General features: G+C 48.8%; 1 protein-coding gene across 1 annotated transcript; it reads left to right on the forward strand.

The window, feature by feature from the left end:
* The first annotated feature begins 12,960 nt into the window (after positions 1 to 12,960).
* On the forward strand, positions 12,961 to 19,208 carry Fosl1 (FOS like 1, AP-1 transcription factor subunit). Its single transcript, XM_046445770.2, has 4 exons — positions 12,961 to 13,282; positions 15,266 to 15,463; positions 17,807 to 17,914; positions 18,280 to 19,208. Exons 1-4 carry the CDS (start codon positions 13,181 to 13,183, stop codon positions 18,697 to 18,699), a joined length of 828 nt encoding a protein of 275 aa, XP_046301726.1. The 5' UTR covers positions 12,961 to 13,180; the 3' UTR covers positions 18,700 to 19,208.
* The last annotated feature ends 20 nt before the right edge of the window (positions 19,209 to 19,228 follow it).

The raw sequence follows: 19,228 nt of genomic DNA on the forward strand, positions 1-19,228 counted from the left end.
GCAAGGGACTTGGCTCTATTCGGCCAGGTCCTGTCAATGTGGAGCAGGGAAGTGGCCAGGTTTGTGGTGGTCTGGCTAAACTTGGACAAGCCCCTGTGCTATGCTCCTTTTATAAAATCAAGGGAAGAATGACTGAGGCCAGGAAAAGAAGACCCTCCCCTCCTCCACACTCACACATACAGTCCTCTACCACACACTGCAAACCCCCAGGTCCTGGAGAGGAGGCACCAAAAGAGCTGCTAGTGAGGGGAGACCCTGCTCGACCCCAGGACACAGTGGGCAGAATCAGGAGGACAGGAAACAGGGCCAGAGACACTCAACCAGAGATTTGGCAGGATTTGGGGGATTTTCCCGGTGGGGCAGCTGCACCCCACTCCCAACGACTGGGAGGGGCCCTGGCAGGGATGGGGATTGGCTCACACGGCTGATTCATCTGAGGAGGGAAACTCCCCACTTCTCTGACGTGCATCCCCAGGCAACAGGGTAAGCCTGAGGGCACCTGGCTGAGAAGCCCACCAACCCCATGGTTTTTTGCATCCTGGCCTCCCAGGAAGACATAACAAACCCTAGACTAGACAGAGAGCCAGTCAGGCAGAGTGACAGGCCTTCAGGAATTTTCCCAAGAAAGAAAACCAGAGACTACACAACCAGACTGAGGGCTGGACAGGGCCACCTCAGGCATCCTTTATCGCCCATTTTGTAGTTGGGGAAACTGAGGCTCGGAGAGTAAGAGCAGACCTGCTCTGTGCCAGGCACTAACTCACTTCACTCCTCACAGCCTTCCTTTCACTGATGGGAAACTGAGGACGAAAGATGTTAAGGAATTTGGCCAAGGTCAACATTAGAAATACTCTGGCAGTGGCCATCACTCCCAAGAGTGTTTTCCACAGTTTTGTAGCAAGAGGCTTTGCCCCTGGTCCCTGAGCAGCTGTAGCTCCTGGAGGCAAAGACTTCTCAGAGGCAAAGTCTGAATTGGTTTCTGTGGTCCCAGCTCTGTCCCCAGGGAACCCTAGAGGGTGGACAAGTCCTGCACCAGGCCTTGGCTCTCCCCCCTCAACTAAAGGGAGAAAGCTGGCTCCTACAGAAAAACCAGCCAAACCCTCTGAGGCCAGGAGAGGGCAGAGTCATTCCCGCCAGAATCTCTTCAGGGCTTTGACGTTTTTCCAAACCCCAATCCCTTCCTCCCAAGTCAGAACCTCCCTTTTCTGTCTCACCACCTGTCTCCCCCAGCACACCACACACCACACACACTCCGTGCACACACATGCACGCTGATTATCCAGCCTCTAGGCTCAGCCCGCAGGGAGACTGGGCTGGTCCTGCTTCCCTCTGCCCCAGGGTCAGCGGCTGGCTGGGTGTCAGAGCGGGGCTGAGGGTTGAGCTTCTCTGAGGTGTGGCCAGGAGCCCATGCAGGCGAGCTCTGCCCCATTTGGCTCCTGCTCACATGACTCACCCCCTGGGCCCCCATGACTCAGTTTACACCGGTGCCTGGAGGTCCTCCCAGCTCGGGTGGGGCCATTTACTGACCCAGCCCAGGCCCGCCAGCCTTCCATCCCAGGATGAGGGTTTCATCCCACTTCTGGCCCAGAGCAGGAGCTGGCACCCTCAGGGGACAGCAGGCCTGGCTTCTAAGAGCCTGGGGACAGGAAGTAGGGGCAGTCCTAGGTCTGAGGGTTTAGGATGAGCCCAAGAATGGGTGACAGGCTCCAATTATCCTGGACCTGGGTCTTCACGGAGCAGGAACCACTCTAAGACACTTAAGGGGCCAGGACAAGTGGGCAGGGCCATCCTGAACACCATAGCAGAGGCAGTCACCCTTCTTTCAAGAAAAAGGTTCACATGGCACAAAACATGACAGCAAGCAAATGCTTGAAAACGTTCTTGGCTCCTGTACTGTAGGAATTCCTTGCTAACCATTGTCCATGCCTCACCTCATTTATTCTCCCAACAACCTTGAAAATTATGTTCAAAAATTTCTCTCTTTTTCAAAAGAGGAAACTGAGGCCTGGAGAAATTAAGGGCATTGTCCAGGTTATCCAGCCAGAAAGCCTCCTCATTAACAAAAGGAGGGCTGTGAGGAGTGAAGTGAGTTAGTGCCTGGCACAGAGCAGGTCTGCTCTTACTCTCCGAGCCTCAGTTTCTCCATCTATAAAAAGGGTGATAAAGGATGCCTGAGGTAGCCCTGTCCAGCTCTCAATCTGGTTATAGTCCCTGGTTTTTTCCTCTGGAGAAGCTGCTCCCTTAGCTCTGTCACGCCAGGCTATCTCATGCTATTAATCCCTTCTGCCTCTGGAGCTGTTCAGACTGGAGCAGGGTGAAGGCCCTTTGGTCACCTCGACTCTCTCCATTAAAACCTTGGGTTTGAAGGACTAGGGTATTTATGATTTGCTGATGTGCAGGAGATGCTGAGGCTCCCAGAGGGAAAGGGACCGTTCTGAAATCATATAAAAATTGGAGACCCAGCCAAGGCTGGGACCAGGTCTCAGACACCCCACTTGCCCTGGTTGGAGTGTGGCTGGTGCAAGAAAGAGAGGCCCAGACAAGAATGGGGATCCAAGAGCTGCCCCTGATGCCCGGTAGCCTTTAGCCCAGCCCCTTTCCCTCTCTAGAGAACTGAGATCTTCATCTGCCTCATGACAGAGTGGCCTGAGGCTCAGGGGACATCAAAGGGTTGGACACACGTGGGTCAAGCAGCATCTGGAGACTTCAGAGGAATCTGCATCCATGATGATACCCAGTCCTGGCTGCAACCCCATCCACTATTGCCTCTTCTTCCACAGCCTTGTCCTCACCGTATGGCTTCCCCTGACCACCAAGAACCTGGATGGCCAGGCCACACAGACCTTCTGTGTTCAGCAAGGGGCTCTATCCCTTCCTCTCCAGACTCCAGCCACATCCCTGGCCTCCTCATCCCCCAGCCCAGGTCAAGCTCCTTGGAGGGCTCTTCAAGGCGCTGGCTTAGGCCTCACCAGCCCACCCTTCCAGCTCACCACCCGACACACATTCCACTGCATGCCCTGGACCGAAGCCACTGAGGCCTCTCCTCAGCCCACCCACAGGCCTTTGTGCCCACTGTCTCCAATCCCAGGAATGTCTCCCTTGACCTCCAGTCCTCCTCTGCTAGGAAATCTTTTCCCACTCACCCCCACCCCAGTTGGAAAAAATCTTTGGGGGGAGTCCAGGAATTCCCCAAGCGTTCTCTGGCTCCTGCCCCCAGCACTGTCTCCCAGGACTGTTTTCCTTAGTGTCTGACCACTCCTTGGGCTCTCAGTGCCTTGGGGCCAGGACCAGGTCTTTATCATCCCTTCCACTCCCCCACTCCAGGTCTGGCTCCATCCAACTTTTCATTCAGTTAATTCAGGCTAATGGGTATAAGAACTGTGGTATACCTAGGCGACAGGATGCTACTCAGCCATGAAAAGGAGTCCTTGGGGCCACACACAGCATGGAGGAGCCTCATAGCCATGATGATGCGAGCCAGAAGCCACACATGCAAGCACGTGCCATGTGATTTCATTGGTGTGGAATTCTGGAAGAGACAAAACTAGTCTATGGCAACGAAAATGAGTCAAGTGATTTCCTGGGGAGGGGGCACTGACTACAAGGGGCAGAAGAGAACTTTCTGAAGGGAATGAAAATGTGCTCTATCTTGATTGGAATGTGGTTACCCGGGCACCTGCATCTATCAAAACACATAACCAGTGTACTAGAAAGTGTGATTTCCATTGACCATTAAAGCAATTTTAACCATGTAGAGTTTTTGCTTGTTTTGTTGATTTTGAGATGTGGTCTTCTCATGTTGTTCAGAACTGGTCTTGAACTCCTGGGCTCAATTAATCCTGCCTCAGCCTCCATATAGTCATATACCACTGTGCCTAGTCCCCACCCTGATTTTTTTTTTTTTTTGTACTGGAGATTTAACCCAAGGGTGCTTTATCACTGAGCCATATCCCCAGCCCTTTTTATTTTATTTTATTTTATTTTTAATTTTTAGACAGGGTCTTGCCAAGTTGCTAAAGGCATCACTAAGTTGCTGAGGCCAGCCTTATACTTGCAATCCTCCTACCTCAGCCTTCTGAGTCACTGGGATCACAGGCATGCACTGCCATGCCTGGCTTTTCTTTTTCTTTTCTTTTTTTTTCCCAAGATTCATTCCCTTTATTTTATTATTTTAAGAGGAAGATCTATACATACTGAGTGGAAGGCTTTCCAACATAAACAAAAACATGCCAAGCACAGTGGCGCACACCTGTAATCCCAGCAGCTGGGAAGCCTGAGGCAAGAGGATCATGAGTTCAAAGCCAATCTCAGCAATTTAGCAAGGCACTTAGTAACTCAACAAGACCCTGTCTCTAATAAAAAAAAGGGGGGGGGGCTGAGATGTGGCTCAGTGGTTAAGCACCCCTGGGTTCAATCCCCAGTACCAAAACAAACAAATAAAAACATACAAACACAAAAGTAGGGCTAGAGATATGGTTCAGTGGTAGAACTCTTGCTTAGCATGTGCAAAGCCCTGGGTTCAATCCTCACCACTGAAAAAATAGAGAGAGGACACAAAGCAAAGAATAAAACAGGTTGTAGAACAGGCTACCTGTGTAAAACAAAACACAAGAAAGCTCACAGTGAAGGAGAAGGTTTCTCACCACACACGCTTTTGTAGCTTTTGGATTTTGATATATGTAGATGTATTACCTAGTCAAAAGAGAAGTGCCACTAAAAATTTTAAATATAAAGAAAAACAAAAATCATGTTTTGAAATACTTTCTTCTCCGTCCGCATCTCCTTTTCATGATCACCAACTTGAGAGATGCAGATTATAGACACACATAGAGATAGACACATATTTCTCTCCAAAATGCAAAACCTTTAAAAACTATTCTGGGCAAAGGGAAAACAGTAATATCCTCCATAGTACCAGGGAAGTATATTGCCCAAGGGGTTTAACCTAGGCTGGGCCTCAGGGAAGCCTTGCTGAAGAAATAGTGGGGGACCCAAGCAGGAGGATTGGAGTGGAGGAAAGGCAGCTGGGCAGAGGGACCAGCCTGTTCGAAGGTGAGAGGCTCAGTCCAACAGTAAGGCAAGGCAGAGCTGTGAGCAGGAACTGAAAGAAGAGCCATAGGCAGCCGGAGTCTACCAGGTTTGAGAAGGCCTGAAATCTCATGTTGAGGATTCTGGATGCTTTCATTCCTTGACCTCTGGCTTTTAGCAAGTTGCTTAATTTCTCTGTGCCTTAATTTCCTAATCTGTAAAATGGGTGTCATGTTATAAGATCGTGATCTATTTCACAGGATTACATAAATTACTTTGAACATTCTTGGTTCATCAGAGCTCAATGAGGGTTCTCCCAACCCCCCCAATCCACATGCAACTTACAAGAGCACAGGACACAGCAAACATCCTCACTGCACCCCTTCCAGGCCTCAGGTCCTCCTGTGTGGCAATTCTAAAAATGCCACAGCTCAGAGGCACCTGAAGCAGAGGGTGAAATGGTCAGAATTTTATTTTATTTTTGCCATACTGGGGATTGAATCCAATGGCACTCTACCATTGAGCTACATCATCAGCCTTCTTTATTTTTTATTTTTAAGATAGGATCTCACTGTGAAACAGATTTAACATTCCTATGTTTATCTATGAATACATGACTTATGTAACTCCAGATCATATACAACCACAAAAACTCAAAGTTATACTCCATGTATGTATGATATATCAAAATACATTCTACTGTCATGCATAACTAAAAAGGACAAATAAAAAATTTTAAAAATTAAAATTGAAAAATTTTTTTAAAAATAGGATCCTGCTAGATTGCCCAGGTTAGCCTCAAACTTGCAATCCTCCTGCCTCAGAATTTTAAAAATTCTTTTGTGACCATTTTCATGATTTAAAGACTTCCCTTGAGGGGCTGGGGATGTGGCTCAAGCGGTAGTGCACTCGCCTGGCATGCGTACAGCCCGGGTTCGATCCCCAGCACCACATACCAACAAATATGTTGTGTCCGTCGAGAACTAAAAAATAAATATTAAAAAAAAATTCTCTCTCTCTCTCTCCCTCTCTATCTCTCTCTCTTAAAAAATTATTAAAAAAAAAAAAATAAAGACTTCCCTTGAAGCTGTGCTCAGTGGCACACCTATAATCCCAGCTACTTGAAAGGCTGAGGCAGGAGAATCTCAAATTCAAGTCCGGCAACTTATCTTGAGACTATGGGGGGACACAGATTCCTTGAATATGAAAAATATAAAAGTAGAAGAGAAAGATCTTTTTTAAAATTCCTCTGCTGCTGGGTGGGAAATGGAGAGAATGGTATGAGCTGTGACAAACATTCAGGAAAAAAAGGATGGGGCCAGGACCAAGGAAAACAAATGTCTGTTGAAGTGAATTAAAATGTCACCTCCAGCTGGTGCACTCCTGTAATCCCAGAGGCTTGGGAGGCTGAGGCACAAAGATTGCAAGTTCAAAGCCAGACTCAGCAACTCAGTGAGGCCCTAAGCAATTTAACAAGACCCTGTCTCAAAATAATAAGGGCTAGGGCTGTGATTCAATGGTTAAGTGCCCCTGAGTTCAATTCCCCAGCACTCACTGCCCCCAGCAAAAAAAAAAAAAAAAAGTCATCTTCAGGGTATAGAAACAGGTGTAACTCAGTGGTAGAATGTGTACTTAGCATTAATTGGATCCCAAGCAAAAAATAAAAAAAGTTGTCTCCAGATGTGGAGCAGCTGGAATTCTTACCCAATGTTGGTGAAATGTACAATGTTACAGCCCCTTTGGAAAACTATTGGAGAGAATCAATTGAAGCCAAATACACAACTACCCAATGGCCCAACAACTCCCTCCCCAAGCATGACTCCAGGAGAAGTACGTGGAATTGAACACCAAAGGACGTATCCAGAATGCTCACAGCAACTTTATTCATGAGAGCCCCAAATTGAAGAGACCCCCAAGTCAGTGGGAATAGAGACTGACTATGTAATATTTGTACAGTGGAATGCTCCACCATATTGGAAAAGACTGAGTTGCTGGTTCACCTGTCAATGGGACAATTCCACTGACATCTTGAGTAAAAGAAACCAGACCCGAAAGGGTGTACACAATACAGTTCCATTTATATGAAGTTTAACAATAGGCAAATCTGTGAAGATAGAAGTCAAACTAGTGTTTACCAGGCTGTGCCAGGGATGTAGCTCTGTGGGAAAGCACTTGCCTTAGCATGCATGGGCCCTGGGATCAATCCTGAGCATTGCAAAAAGGAAAAAAAAAATGCTTACCGCTGGGCAGGTGGCACATTCCTGTAATCCCAACTACTCAGGAGGCTGAGACAGGAGGCCTTGCAAGTTTGAGGCCAACCTCAGCAACTTAGAAAGGCCTTCAGTAATTTAGCAAGATCCTGTCTCAAAATGAAAAATTAAAAATGACTAGGGATGTAGCTCGGCAGTAAAGCCCCCCAGGTTCAATTCCCAGTACCATAAACAAAAAAATAAATAAATAAATGTGTATATAAAATAAATAATTTATACATATTATTTATTTATATGTTACTATAGGTGGTTAGAGGTGACCCTGAGAGGGGCACAAGGAGCCTTCTCTGTTGCTGGAAACGCCCTCTGTCTTTGGGTGGTTGCTACATGGGTTTATATATATGTAAAGTCACTGAGCTTCCCGAGTACACTGGGCATGTGTGCTTTACTGTATGCATGCTATACTTTAATCCATGCCTTGATTTAAAAAAAATTTTTTTAGTTATACTTATGTATACACAATATTTTTTTTATGTGGTGCTGAGGATTGAAACCAGTGCCTCACACATGCAAGACCATCGCTCTGCCACTGAGCCACAACCCCAGCCCTCGATACCTTGATTTTAAGAGATAAAACATGGGGCTGGGGCTGTATCTCAGTGGTGGAGCACCTGCCTTGCACATGAGAGGCACTGGGTTCGATCCTCAGCACCACATTAAAAAAAAAAAAAAAACGAAATAAAAAATAAAAATAAATATTAAAAAAAAGAGATAAAACATAGGGATAAATCTTCATGATCTTGGACTTGGTAATCAATCATTAGATTTTCTACTGGAAGCACAAACAACAAAGGTGAAAGTAGATAAATTTGGCTTCACAAAAAATTTTAAACATTGGGGCTGGAGATATAGCTCAGTGGAGCACTTGCCTAGCAGGCCCAAGGCCCTGGGTTTGATCCCAGGCATCAAAAAAAAAAAAAAAGAAAAAGAAAGAAATTTTAAAAAGTTAAACTTTTGCCACATGCAGGTGTAACACACCTGTAATACCAGTGACTTGAGAGGTTGAGGTAGGAGTATTCCAAGATCAAGGCCAACCTCAGCAATTTAACAAGGCCCTAAACAATTTAGCTAGACCCTGTCTCAAAAAGGGCTGGAGATGCGGCTCATTGATGGAGTGTCCCTGGGTTCAGTCCCTAGTACCAAAAAAAAAAAAAAAAAAAAAATTACAAATGGGCAAAAAACTTGAGTAAACATCTGTACAAAAATATACTGTATACGTGAGACCAAGTAACACATGAAGGGCTGGGGTTGTGGCTCAGCGGTACAGCACTCACCTAGCATGTGCGCACCCTGGGTTTGATCCTCAGCACCACACAGAAAATAAATAAAGGTATTGTGTCCATCTACAACTAACAAATAAATATTTTTTTTAAAAAAAGAAACACATGAAAAGATAGTAACTGCTAATTCTAGCTCCTCAGAGGCTGAGCAGGGAGGATTTTGAGTTCAAGCCCAGCCTGAGTAACATAGTTAGATCTCATTCCCCAAAATAAAGTAAAGATGTTCACTAAGGGAATGTAAATCAAAACACACACACACACAAAAAAAAACATAATAAGTTGGGTGAAGTTATGCACTCCTGTAATCACAGTGGCTCAGGAGACTGAGACAGGAGAATCAAGAGTTCAAAGCCAGCCTTAGCAACTTCAAGGCACAAGCAACTCAGTGAGACCCTGTCTCTGAATAAAATACAAAATAGGGCTAGGGATGTGGCTCAGTGGGTAAGTGCCCTGAGTTCAATCCCCAGTACAAAAAAAGAAAAAAAAAAAAAAACAAGATACCACTTCACAGCTCTAGAATGTTTTTAATTTTCTTAGATGTCTTTAATTTAAAAAACTAGGAACAAATAAGGATAGGCAAATATTTGGAGAAATCATAACTCTCAAACACTGATGGTGGAAAAGTAAAATGGTACAGCTACCTTGGGAAATAGTCTGGCAACTTCTCAGACTGTTAGCTTATGACCCAGCAACTTAGGTAAATACTTAAGAAAAGTGAAAATGTATGTCCACACAAAAACTTGTATACTAAGGTCCATGGCAGAATTGCTCGTGCTAGCCAAAAAGTGGAAATAAGCCAATGTCCATCAACTTACAAATATATAAACTATAGTATATTCATACCAGTGAACATGTGTGTGTGTGGGGTGTGTGTGTGTGTGTGTGTGTATCACACACACACCAGGAATTGAACAGGTGTGCTTAGCCACTGAGCCACATCCCCAGCCCTTTTTCATATTTCATTTAGAAACAGGGTCTCACTGAATTGCTTAGGGCCTCACTAAGTTGCTGAGACCGGCTTTGAACTGGCGATCCTCCTGCCTCAGCTGCCCAAACCGCTGGGATTACAGATGTGTGCAAAGAATATTATTCATCTATAAAAAGGAACAAAGTATTGACCCATGCTACAACATGAATGAACCGTGAAAACATTACACTAAGTGAAAAAAAGCCAAAAATGATAGGTCATGTATTGTTATGATTCCATTTACAGAAATGTCCAGAATAGGCAAAGCCATAGAGTCAGAAAATAGATTAAAGGTTACCAGGGGGTGGAGGAAGGGAGAAATTGGGAGTGATTACTTAATGGGAATGGGGTGTTTTTCTGGAGTGATAAAGTTTTGAAACCAGAGAGGTGCTTGCACAACATGGTGAATGCACTAAATGCCACGAAGTGTACCCTTTAAAATGGTTAATTGTATGTTATGAGAATTTCATCTCAATTAAAAAGTACACTTCAATTTAAAAAGAGAATGGAAACTGAAAAACATAAACATCACCTCCAACATGCCCTTGACCCTGAGAACCTACAAGATGCCTGGCACCCACCTCTATTATTTCTTTGGCCTCACTGCAGCCCTGGGAGCAGGGGATTCTCTGGGCTCAGAGAGGAGAAGAGATGGAGCCAGGTTCAAGGGGCAGCTGCAGGGTCTTTCAACTCCCCATGTCCCAGACTCACAGCAACCTTGAGGCCCCCTGGGCTTCTCTTCTGGTTCCCTGGGTAAGAGTTGGTGAGGTCAGGCACCAGGAACGCCTGTGTGGCCACAAAGCAGGAGTTAATGACTGAGGAGCTTGGAATGTGCTGCCTCTGAAAGGGCCTCCTTGTGGCTCCACTGACGGTTAGAGCAGGAAGGGACTTTCAAAGTCATGTAATCACACACACACACACACACACAAAATTTGAGACAAGAGCCCTGCTCAGCCAGCCATCCCAGGCTACTTGGGGAGGAGCCAGGGTGATATTCCTGTGGCAGGTGGGTGGGTACTGTCAAGGCTGACCCTCTATGACAAGCCTCACATGTGTCAGTGCCTGGCTGCCTGTGTCACCCCTGACCTGTTCAGCTTGGGCTCAGCCAAGGAGTCCAGATATCCATATGAGCATGTAGGTGTATATGAGTGTAAACACACATGTGATCAGAGTCCCAAAGGCTGCTCCTGCTGGGGTTTTTATTCATATATGAATTTATTTTCATAATTATTTGTCAGACTCTTACTATAAACTGTCCTAAGCATGTGACACTATTTTGTGTTTATCCCATGTCTTCATTTTATTTATTTATTTATTGGAGGGGGTGTGCCAGGGATTGAACTCAGGAACACTCGACCACTGAGCCACATCCCCAGCCCTATTTTGTATTCTATTTAGAGACAGGATCTCACTGAGCTGCTTAGTGCCTCGCTTTTGCTGAGGCTGGCTTTGAACTCGAGATCCTCCTGCCTCAGGCTCCCAAGCTGCTGGGATTTCAGGTGTGTGCCACCGTGCCTGGCTCATGTCTTCATTTTACCGATGAGGAAAAAACAGAGGCTCAGAAAGACTGAGTGCTTCATGTAGGTCATACACCCCAGCAGCCTGCCCAGATTTCAAACCCAGAACCCAGAGTTCCAGAGTTGTCTGACTTCAGCATTCATGTTCTTCCCATGGGTCCCACTATCTCAAAAACACTATCTCTGTCTGTGTGCCTCTCTCTCTCATTCACACACACAAACACACACACTATATTTCTCATTCTGGTAAACTGCTGTGTTTTCTTTTTAGAGGAAGACAAGCATTGAGTAGAACCAGGGCAAGGGAGGGGCACTAGGCTGGTAAGCACCTTCTGAGTTCACAGCACTTTACAGCTTACAAAGCACTTTCACATTTGTGATCTCATTTGATCCTACAGCAGCCCTATGAGGTCAGCAGGGAGGCCCAGATGGGACTGGGGCTCAGGGAAGGTAACCTGCCTAGGGTCACACAAACAGAAAATGGTAACCTTGAGACTAGAACCTCAGGGCCAAGCTGGTCTCCTGTGTTTAAGTCCTGAGGGCACCCACAGACCCCTGGCCGCTGCTTCCCAGAAAGGCAGCCTGGGACCACCACCACCATTGCTCCCTATGGCCCCAGGCAAGACTGGAGCTGTCAACAGGAAGTATCAGTGGAAAGCAGGAAAGTTCAACTCTCCTTTTGTAGTTGTGTGACCAGGGCAGCTCCTTACTCTTTCTGGGTCTTGATTTCTTTATCTATAAAATGGGAGGAAATAGAGAGGGAGGTTAGGTTGGTCCTTTCAGCACTGACATTCTGCACACGTGGAAAGCTGTCCATGAAGCTTTGAGGGCTTTGAAAATTGCCTGAGCCTAGGCCTGGAGCTCCCACAGCCCTGAGTTGTCCACCTCACTTGGTGAACAACTCTCAGCCTCAGTTTTCCATCTGTAAAATGGGGATAATGATGGTACTTACCTCCCAAGGATATTTGGCCAGGGCCTCTCATTCATGAGGACTTTTGACATGCTCCAAGACTGGCTACACACAATTCCAGAATACCATTGGCAGTCAAGAAGTTGGCATTTAGGGCTGAGGTTGTGGCTCAGTGGTAAAGCGCTCACTTTGCTCGAACATGCAAAGCCCCAGGGTTCGATCCTCAGCACCACATAAAAATAAATAGATAAACTAAAGGTATTGTGTCCAACTAAACTAAAAAACAAATATTAAAAAAATAAAATAAAATAAAAAGAAGTTGGCGTTTAGCAGACCTCAGGACTCCTGTGTCCTACTGCAGGTTCCCACTGCCTATAGGAGCGCTGAATTAAAAAAACGATGGTTGCTCCTGAAATGAGCCTGAGTAACACAATTGTATTTCGTTGTATTTGTGAGCAGATCAGAGCATCACCTTGTTTATTGTAACCCATAGCTTTTGTAACCTTGGTTTGTCATTTATTCATTTTACAGTAGCTGGAGCCTTAAAACAATGCCAGTGGAGGGGCCTCAAGGTGAAACCCTGGGTGGCGGTAGGGATGGTTCCTGGCATAGAAATAAACATCTAGTAAATAATCATTATCATCCATCACATTAGTAATTCACTTTACAGTTTCCAGGCAGCTTTCACCTTCTCGGTCCTATTTTATGAAAGCAGAAACCGAGGCCAGCCCAGGCTGGGAGAGGACTGGGGGCGCGGGCCGCGGCGCCAGCAGCCGGCTCGGGATCCGTGCTCTGGGCGGGACCCGGCGGGGCGCCAAGCTCCGGGCAGGTGCGTAAATCCGCGGGGGAATCCTCCGCTCCACCTGGGCGCGGCGAGGAAATTGCACCATGTATGGGCAGCTACGTCAGAGGGGGCGGGCCCGCCGCGGTGGCTGGGGGACGCCAAAGGCAGCCCCTTTTCCGAAGGAAAGTCTGCTGTTGACTGTACGATGGGTGGAAAAGTTCGGTGCCGACCAGCGAAAGGCGGCGCGTCTGGAGAGGTGGGGCCCCGAAGTGACCTGCGCCGCCTCGAAACGCCCCCACCCCCCGCGGTCGAAGTGGTTCCGCCCGAGAACTTTTCATTCATAAAAAGAAAAGACTCTGCGAGGCGCGAGTGAGTCAGAACCCCTGCCGCCGACGCGGACCCCACAGAGCAGCCAGCCCAGGGCATGTACCGAGACTTCGGGGAACCCGGACCGAGCTCCGGGGCCGGCAGCGCGTACGGCGGTCCCGCGCAGCCCCCCGCCGCGGCGCAGGCAGCAGCCCAGCAGGTGAGAGGCGCCGGAACCCGCGGTCCCAGGGTGGACAGCGCTTGGGACGCCGGATCGGTTCCGGTACACCCCGGGCTAAGGCCGGGAACAGGAGTAGGGACGGGGTCTGGGGGCCAGAGCCGAGGATCCTGCCCACTCTCTGCCTTCCAGGGGCCAATTTCCCCCAATGCCCAGGGGAACGCGCGCTACGTGCGGGAAGGAGATCTGCGAACGCCCCCTTCGTTCGCCTGCCCTCTGCCCACTCGCTGCCTGTCTCTATCCCTCAGTCTTCGTTACCGTCTTTCTTTCCTCCTGTTCACCGCTATTTTTTTCCCCCCACCTGCCTCAGCCTGCCCAGCACAGGGTCAACTGAGCTCTCCATCTCAGGCTGAATTCCCGGGATCCCGGGGCTGGGCTGTGGGGATGTCCCGTCACAGGAGGGAGACGGGGTCCATGAGAACCAGCCTGGACAGAGTGGGAATCCTTGACAGTCTGTCTATGACCGTCCGTGTGTCTGTCCATTTGTCCGTCCTTCTCTACCGCGTTGACAAATCACTATCCCTTTCTCTGCGTAGTGGACCCCGTGGGCCTGACAGTGGAACATAATGGGTTCTGGGAGAGTGGCTTTCCACCTCTATGCCGGACCCGGCAAATAGCGCGAGGTGCTGGGACGTACAGGGGGTCATGCAACTGGCAACTCCCGCGTCCCCCGACTCTTGGCACCGACGGCGCCCACTGCCCACTGGAGAGACCCGGGAGGCTGCAGGTGCCCATTTCCTGTCGAGGGGCTATGAGCACGTGTCGCCAAGGGGAGGGAAGAGCTGCGTTCGTTCCGCCGACTCACGGCGGCCGAGTCACGGCAGCTGAGTCACCCCGGGCGCCCCTCCCTTCCTGGCCTCAAGCGGCCCGGGCCTGGACAACCTCGGGAGCAGGAGATGCCGCTGGCGGTTCCTTGATCCCGGAACTAGGGTCACTGGTCCGCTGGGTCCGCACCTCTGAGCCAATGCCACCGTGGTCGGGACTTGCCTGGGCTTGTGGAGCGCTTCCTAGACAGCTGGGCGCCCACACCCAGGACCCAGCCACAGGGCTGGAACCCAGTTTTCTTCACAGAGCATTGAATCCCCATCCCAACCCACTCCTCAGATTTCAGGCTGAAAGGGAATGGTCACAGACAACAGCGGGGTCGCTAATATGGGCGCCTCCTGTGGTGGTGCTCTCCACGGCATTTACCATATTTCATAGATTCTAAAACCCCATAGTTAAACAACAACAACACTGTTTTGTGCCACTAAATTTTTAAAATTGTCAATTGTGATTTCAGAGCTATTAAAGCTCTGCTGCTTCGCATCAATAAAATGCTCTAATCTTTACCTGTAATATTTAAAATGAGGAAACTGAGACAAATTGAAGTCAAATAACTTGCCCAGAATCACACAGTCAGTAAATGGCTGTAGAATGGGGACCAGATGAATCCAGAACAGTGGCTATTGCCCATCACAGCCTCTCAGCATTGGACACCTGCCATCTGCCACTTACTAGACTCTGTGACATACATTCCTATAGCCACACTGGGAGCTAGGACTGTAATTCTCCTCTTTGTTCGAGTGGGTGCAGAAGTAGGTAAGAGCCCAGCCACTTGGGCTCAGATCCCATTTCCTACTTAGTGGCTGTGTGTTTGTGGACAACTGTTCTCCTGTCTGAAAATGAAGATACTATTGTGCCAATTCTATGAGTCACTAGAACAATGCTGAGCAGTTCACGCTTGAAAATTAACTCTGATGGGGGAAACAAAGGCATGGAGAGGCTGTGTGACTGCCCAAAGACACACAGCTCATGAACAAGATTTGCCACCAAGTCAGTTTCTCTGATTGCCAAACTGTGCTATTTCTAGTTTCCCAGAACCGGTATGTGCATTGACAGTGGACAGCAGTGTGGGCTCTGTCCCCTGGAAGGCCCTCGATACACATAGACCTCATCCCTGAACCTGTGTTTCTTATCCCTCAGAAGTTCCACCTCGTGCCAAGCATCAATGCTCTGAGTGGCAGCCAGGAATTGCAGTGGATGGTACAGCCTCATTTCCTGGGGCCCAGCAGCTACCCCAGGCCTCTGACCTACCCTCAATACAGCCCCCCACAACCCCGGCCAGGAGTCATTCGGACCCTTGGGCCACCTGCAGGGGTGCGTCGCAGGCCCTGTGAACAGGTAAGAAGCCAAGGTGTTGTGCTGGTTCTGATTGCCCACAGGAGTGCTAGGGTACAGGGGACAAGCTCTTTCTAGAAAGGAGAACTCAGGTTTAGAAGAGGGAAGGCAGTGTCACTGGTGACTTCTGCCCAAGTCAGAGAGTGATAGGAGTCCAGGGGGAGGCTCAGATAGTAAAGAGATCATTTCTGGATCAGGGGATGCTCCCCATGGAGGGCAGCATGCTAGCATGAAAGGAGGGTAGGATTTGCATAGGCAGAAGCCATGCAGGAGCAAGAATGGAGGAGAAAGAGTATAAGGCTTGCCTGTGGAAAGATGGGAGGGTCTCTTCACTGCTGATATACATGAAGAGGTGGGCTAATGCAGTCTATATAGTGGGGCAGGGGGAATGGGAACAAGAAGGTTTGCTACTTTCCAGGTCTCGAGGTTCCCTATCTCATTTAATCCTCACAAAAACCCTTTGGGGGGTATTTTGGTTTTTATAATTTTCCAGGCAAGAAAATGAAGGCACAGTGAGGTATTTACTTGCCCAAGATCATACAAGTAGTGAGTGATGAGACAGGACTGGCTTTAGCCCCAGGTCTACACAACTCTAGAGTCAGATCTGACCACTGACCCACACTGTGTCACTGGGAGCTGACAAAAGACTCCAGGAAGGGGGAACTAAGAGTTCTGGCTTCCCCAAAATAAATGAATGAGACATAAAGGGTCTTTAAGGAGGCAGATGCTCTTTTTTTCTTCCTGGGCATATGAGACAATAGTGAGGTGAGGTTTCCACATTTAAAAGTCTCCTCTGAACACTGGGTAGAGGATACGGAAGGAGGGTGGAACCCTGGAAGAAAGGTGATTTGCCACGGGTGCATGTGACCACACCTTTGTAACCAACTAGGGAAGGGAACTGGAGCATGAGCCACAGAGACAGGCAAAGGTAACCACTCCTGTGCTTCCTTCTTTTGTCCCTGTCCTGAGTGTGACCCTTTGATCCTGGGTACTACTGGGTTGGGGCTGAGCTATGAGTGGAGTCTTCCTGAGAGAGGGGGCCTCCATCAGTTGGCTTCTCATTCATTGCAAGTAGTGAGGAAATAGATAATCATTCCTGTTCCAGAACATAAACATATTATTCATCCTCTCTGGGCTTCAGGTCCTTACAAGGGAAATTTGATACGAATATATGTAGGGGCCAGGCATAGGGACCCATACCTGTAATCTCAGCAACTAGGGAGGATGAGACAGGAGGATCTCAAATTCAAGGCCGGCATGAACGACTTAGTGAGACCCTGTCTCAGAATAAAAAATAAAAAGGGCTGAGAATGTAGCTCAGTGGTAAAAAGTGCCCCTGGGGCCTGGGCGCAGTGGTGCAGGCCTGTAATCCCAGCAGCTTGGGAGGCTGAGGCAGGCAGAACGTGAGTTCAAAGCCTTCTTTGGAAATTTGGGGAGGTGCTAGGCAACTCAGCAAGACCCTGTCTCTAAATAACATATAAAAAAGTGCTGGGGATGTGGCTTGGTGGTTAAGTGCCTCTGGGTTCAATCCCAGGTACCAAAAAAAAAAAAAAAAAAAAACCACCACCAACAAAACATCCCTGGGTTCAATCTCTGGTATAAAACGCATACATATCTACATATACACACATATGCATGCATGCTGGAGGATGTCGCTCAGTGGTACAGTACTTGCCTACCATGCACCAGGCCTGGGTTCAGTCCCTAGCTCCCCCCCCCCCAAAAAAAAAGCAAAGCCTACAAACCTAAATAAAGTGCTTAGATGGTATACAGAAGGCTCCCAATAAAGAGTCTTCAGCAGGGGTTGGGGCTATAGCTCAGCGGTAGAGTGCTTACCTAGCACATGTGAGGCCCTGGGTTTGATCCTCAGCACCACCTACAAATGAATAAATAGAATAAAAATACCAAAAAAAAAAAAAAAGCCTCCCGCAGCACTCATGAGCCCCACTAAGGCGTCACTGTTCCTGCAGGAAGAGATTTGTCCTACCAGAGATCCAAAAGGACAAGGGTCCTGGGAACAGAGATAATCCTGACCTAGGGGCTCAGAAGATAAAAGTTCACTTCTAGCTGGGCTTCATGGAGGCGAGGGCTTCTGAGTTTGGTCCTGGGAGATGAGAAGGGTTAAGTTTTGTGGGAGGCGAGGGCATTTCGGTAGAGAAATAGGCACTAAGGCTAGGGGTGAGGAGGATTTGCCCCTGACTACGGAGAACCAGTCCCAGTGTGGTGGTCACTAAATCACAGGTTGAGGGTTGTGACCCCGCGCTGCCGTGCCCTCCGCAGAGGGCGAGTTCCAGGCGGCGGGTGGCTCGAGACCGCCTCACTGACGCCCCCATTCCCTCCCTTTAGATCAGCCCCGAGGAGGAAGAGCGGCGGCGAGTGAGGCGCGAGCGGAACAAGCTGGCCGCGGCCAAGTGCAGGAATCGTAGGAAGGAACTGACTGACTTCCTGCAGGCGGTGAGCACTGGTCGATTTAGGGGGCAAAGGGACCCTGATCCCAGGAGTCCGCGGGACCCCAGTACATTAGCCCCCATGCCCATCCTAGCTCCTTGTCCTGCGAAAAGGACGAGGAAAAGGTAATTAAAAATTAGTTGCAGCGCGCTTCTCAACAGAGACCAAATGAAGCCAGCTGACAATTTCCTAAGAAGCCCTGGGCCTGATGGGAGTCATGCCCGTGCCCATTTTCTCCCAGGGGCTTATGGGAGTTGCAGTCCAGATTTGCAGGGAACTTCCAAACCCCTACTTCCCCCCAACCTCCCTCCAGGGGAGGCCTTTGGGGGTCTTCAGTCCTCATCTTCTCCTCTTTTCCTAACCCTCTATAGGAGACTGACAAACTGGAGGATGAGAAATCTGGACTGCAGAGAGAGATTGAAGAGCTACAGAAGCAGAAGGAGCGTCTGGAGCTGGTGCTGGAAGCTCACCGCCCCATCTGCAAAATCCCAGAGGGAGACAAGGAGAGGGACACATGCGGTACCAGCGGTACAGGGGGCACCAGCAGCTCACCGGGCCCCTGCCGCCCTGTACCTTGCATCTCCCTTTCCCCAGGGCCTGTTCTTGAACCTGAGGCCTTGCACACCCCCACACTCATGACTACACCCTCTCTGACCCCTTTCACCCCCAGTCTGGTCTTCACCTATCCCAGCACCCCTGAGCCCTGTGCCTCAGCTCATCGAAAGAGTAGCAGCAGCAGTGGAGACCCATCTTCTGACCCCCTGGGTTCTCCCACCCTCCTCGCTTTGTGAAGCACCCAGTGCCATCCCCTGCAGGTGCTATCCTAGTCAACATCTCCTTTTCCCCCCTTTAGTCCAGCTGGCCTGGACCATATCCCAAGCCCAATACCAGCAGGTTCTTCTCCATCCTTCCAGATGAGACTGAGCATATTTTGCTTTGCAGTAGAGCCAGCCTGGGGCCACCAAAGCTGCCCACTGTTTCTCTAGAGCTGGCCTCTCCATCACAAGTTGCACTAAATCAGAAACAAAATATTTCCCATTTATGACAGAGAAATTCTGGCAGCTCCTAACCCCTTCTAGACCACACCTACTACACTTCATTATCCTGCAACCCAGCCAACCCTACCCCCTGACAGAAGGTGCTGTTTTACCAGCCTAGAACACTAATTCACCCAGCCCCACTGCCAGCAGCTCCAGGTGATTGGACCAGAGCATTCTGCCAGCCCCTCCTGAATGGCACAGCTCAGGAGGTGTCAGAGGCTTCTGTGATGAGCTGACTTGCAGCCCCCAGCTCTGAGAAGCCCTTAGCTCCAGGAAATCC

The sequence above is a fragment of the Marmota monax genome, unplaced genomic scaffold, assembly GCF_021218885.2.
Source record: "Marmota monax isolate L192 unplaced genomic scaffold, Marmota_monax_Labrador192_F-V1.1 WCK01_AAM20220418_F8-fsc00038, whole genome shotgun sequence".
NCBI lineage: Eukaryota > Metazoa > Chordata > Mammalia > Rodentia > Sciuridae > Marmota > Marmota monax.

Excerpts from the sequence above, each read along its gene's own strand:
- Fosl1 (XM_046445770.2), top strand. The coding sequence starts at position 13,181 with ATGTACCGAGACTTCGGGGAACCCGGACCGAGCTCCGGGGCCGGCAGC. Across the intron at positions 15,464-17,806 it reads GTCGCAGGCCCTGTGAACAG|ATCAGCCCCGAGGAGGAAGA; the intron begins GTAAGAAGCCAA and ends CCCTCCCTTTAG. Across the intron at positions 17,915-18,279 it reads TGACTGACTTCCTGCAGGCG|GAGACTGACAAACTGGAGGA; the intron begins GTGAGCACTGGT and ends AACCCTCTATAG.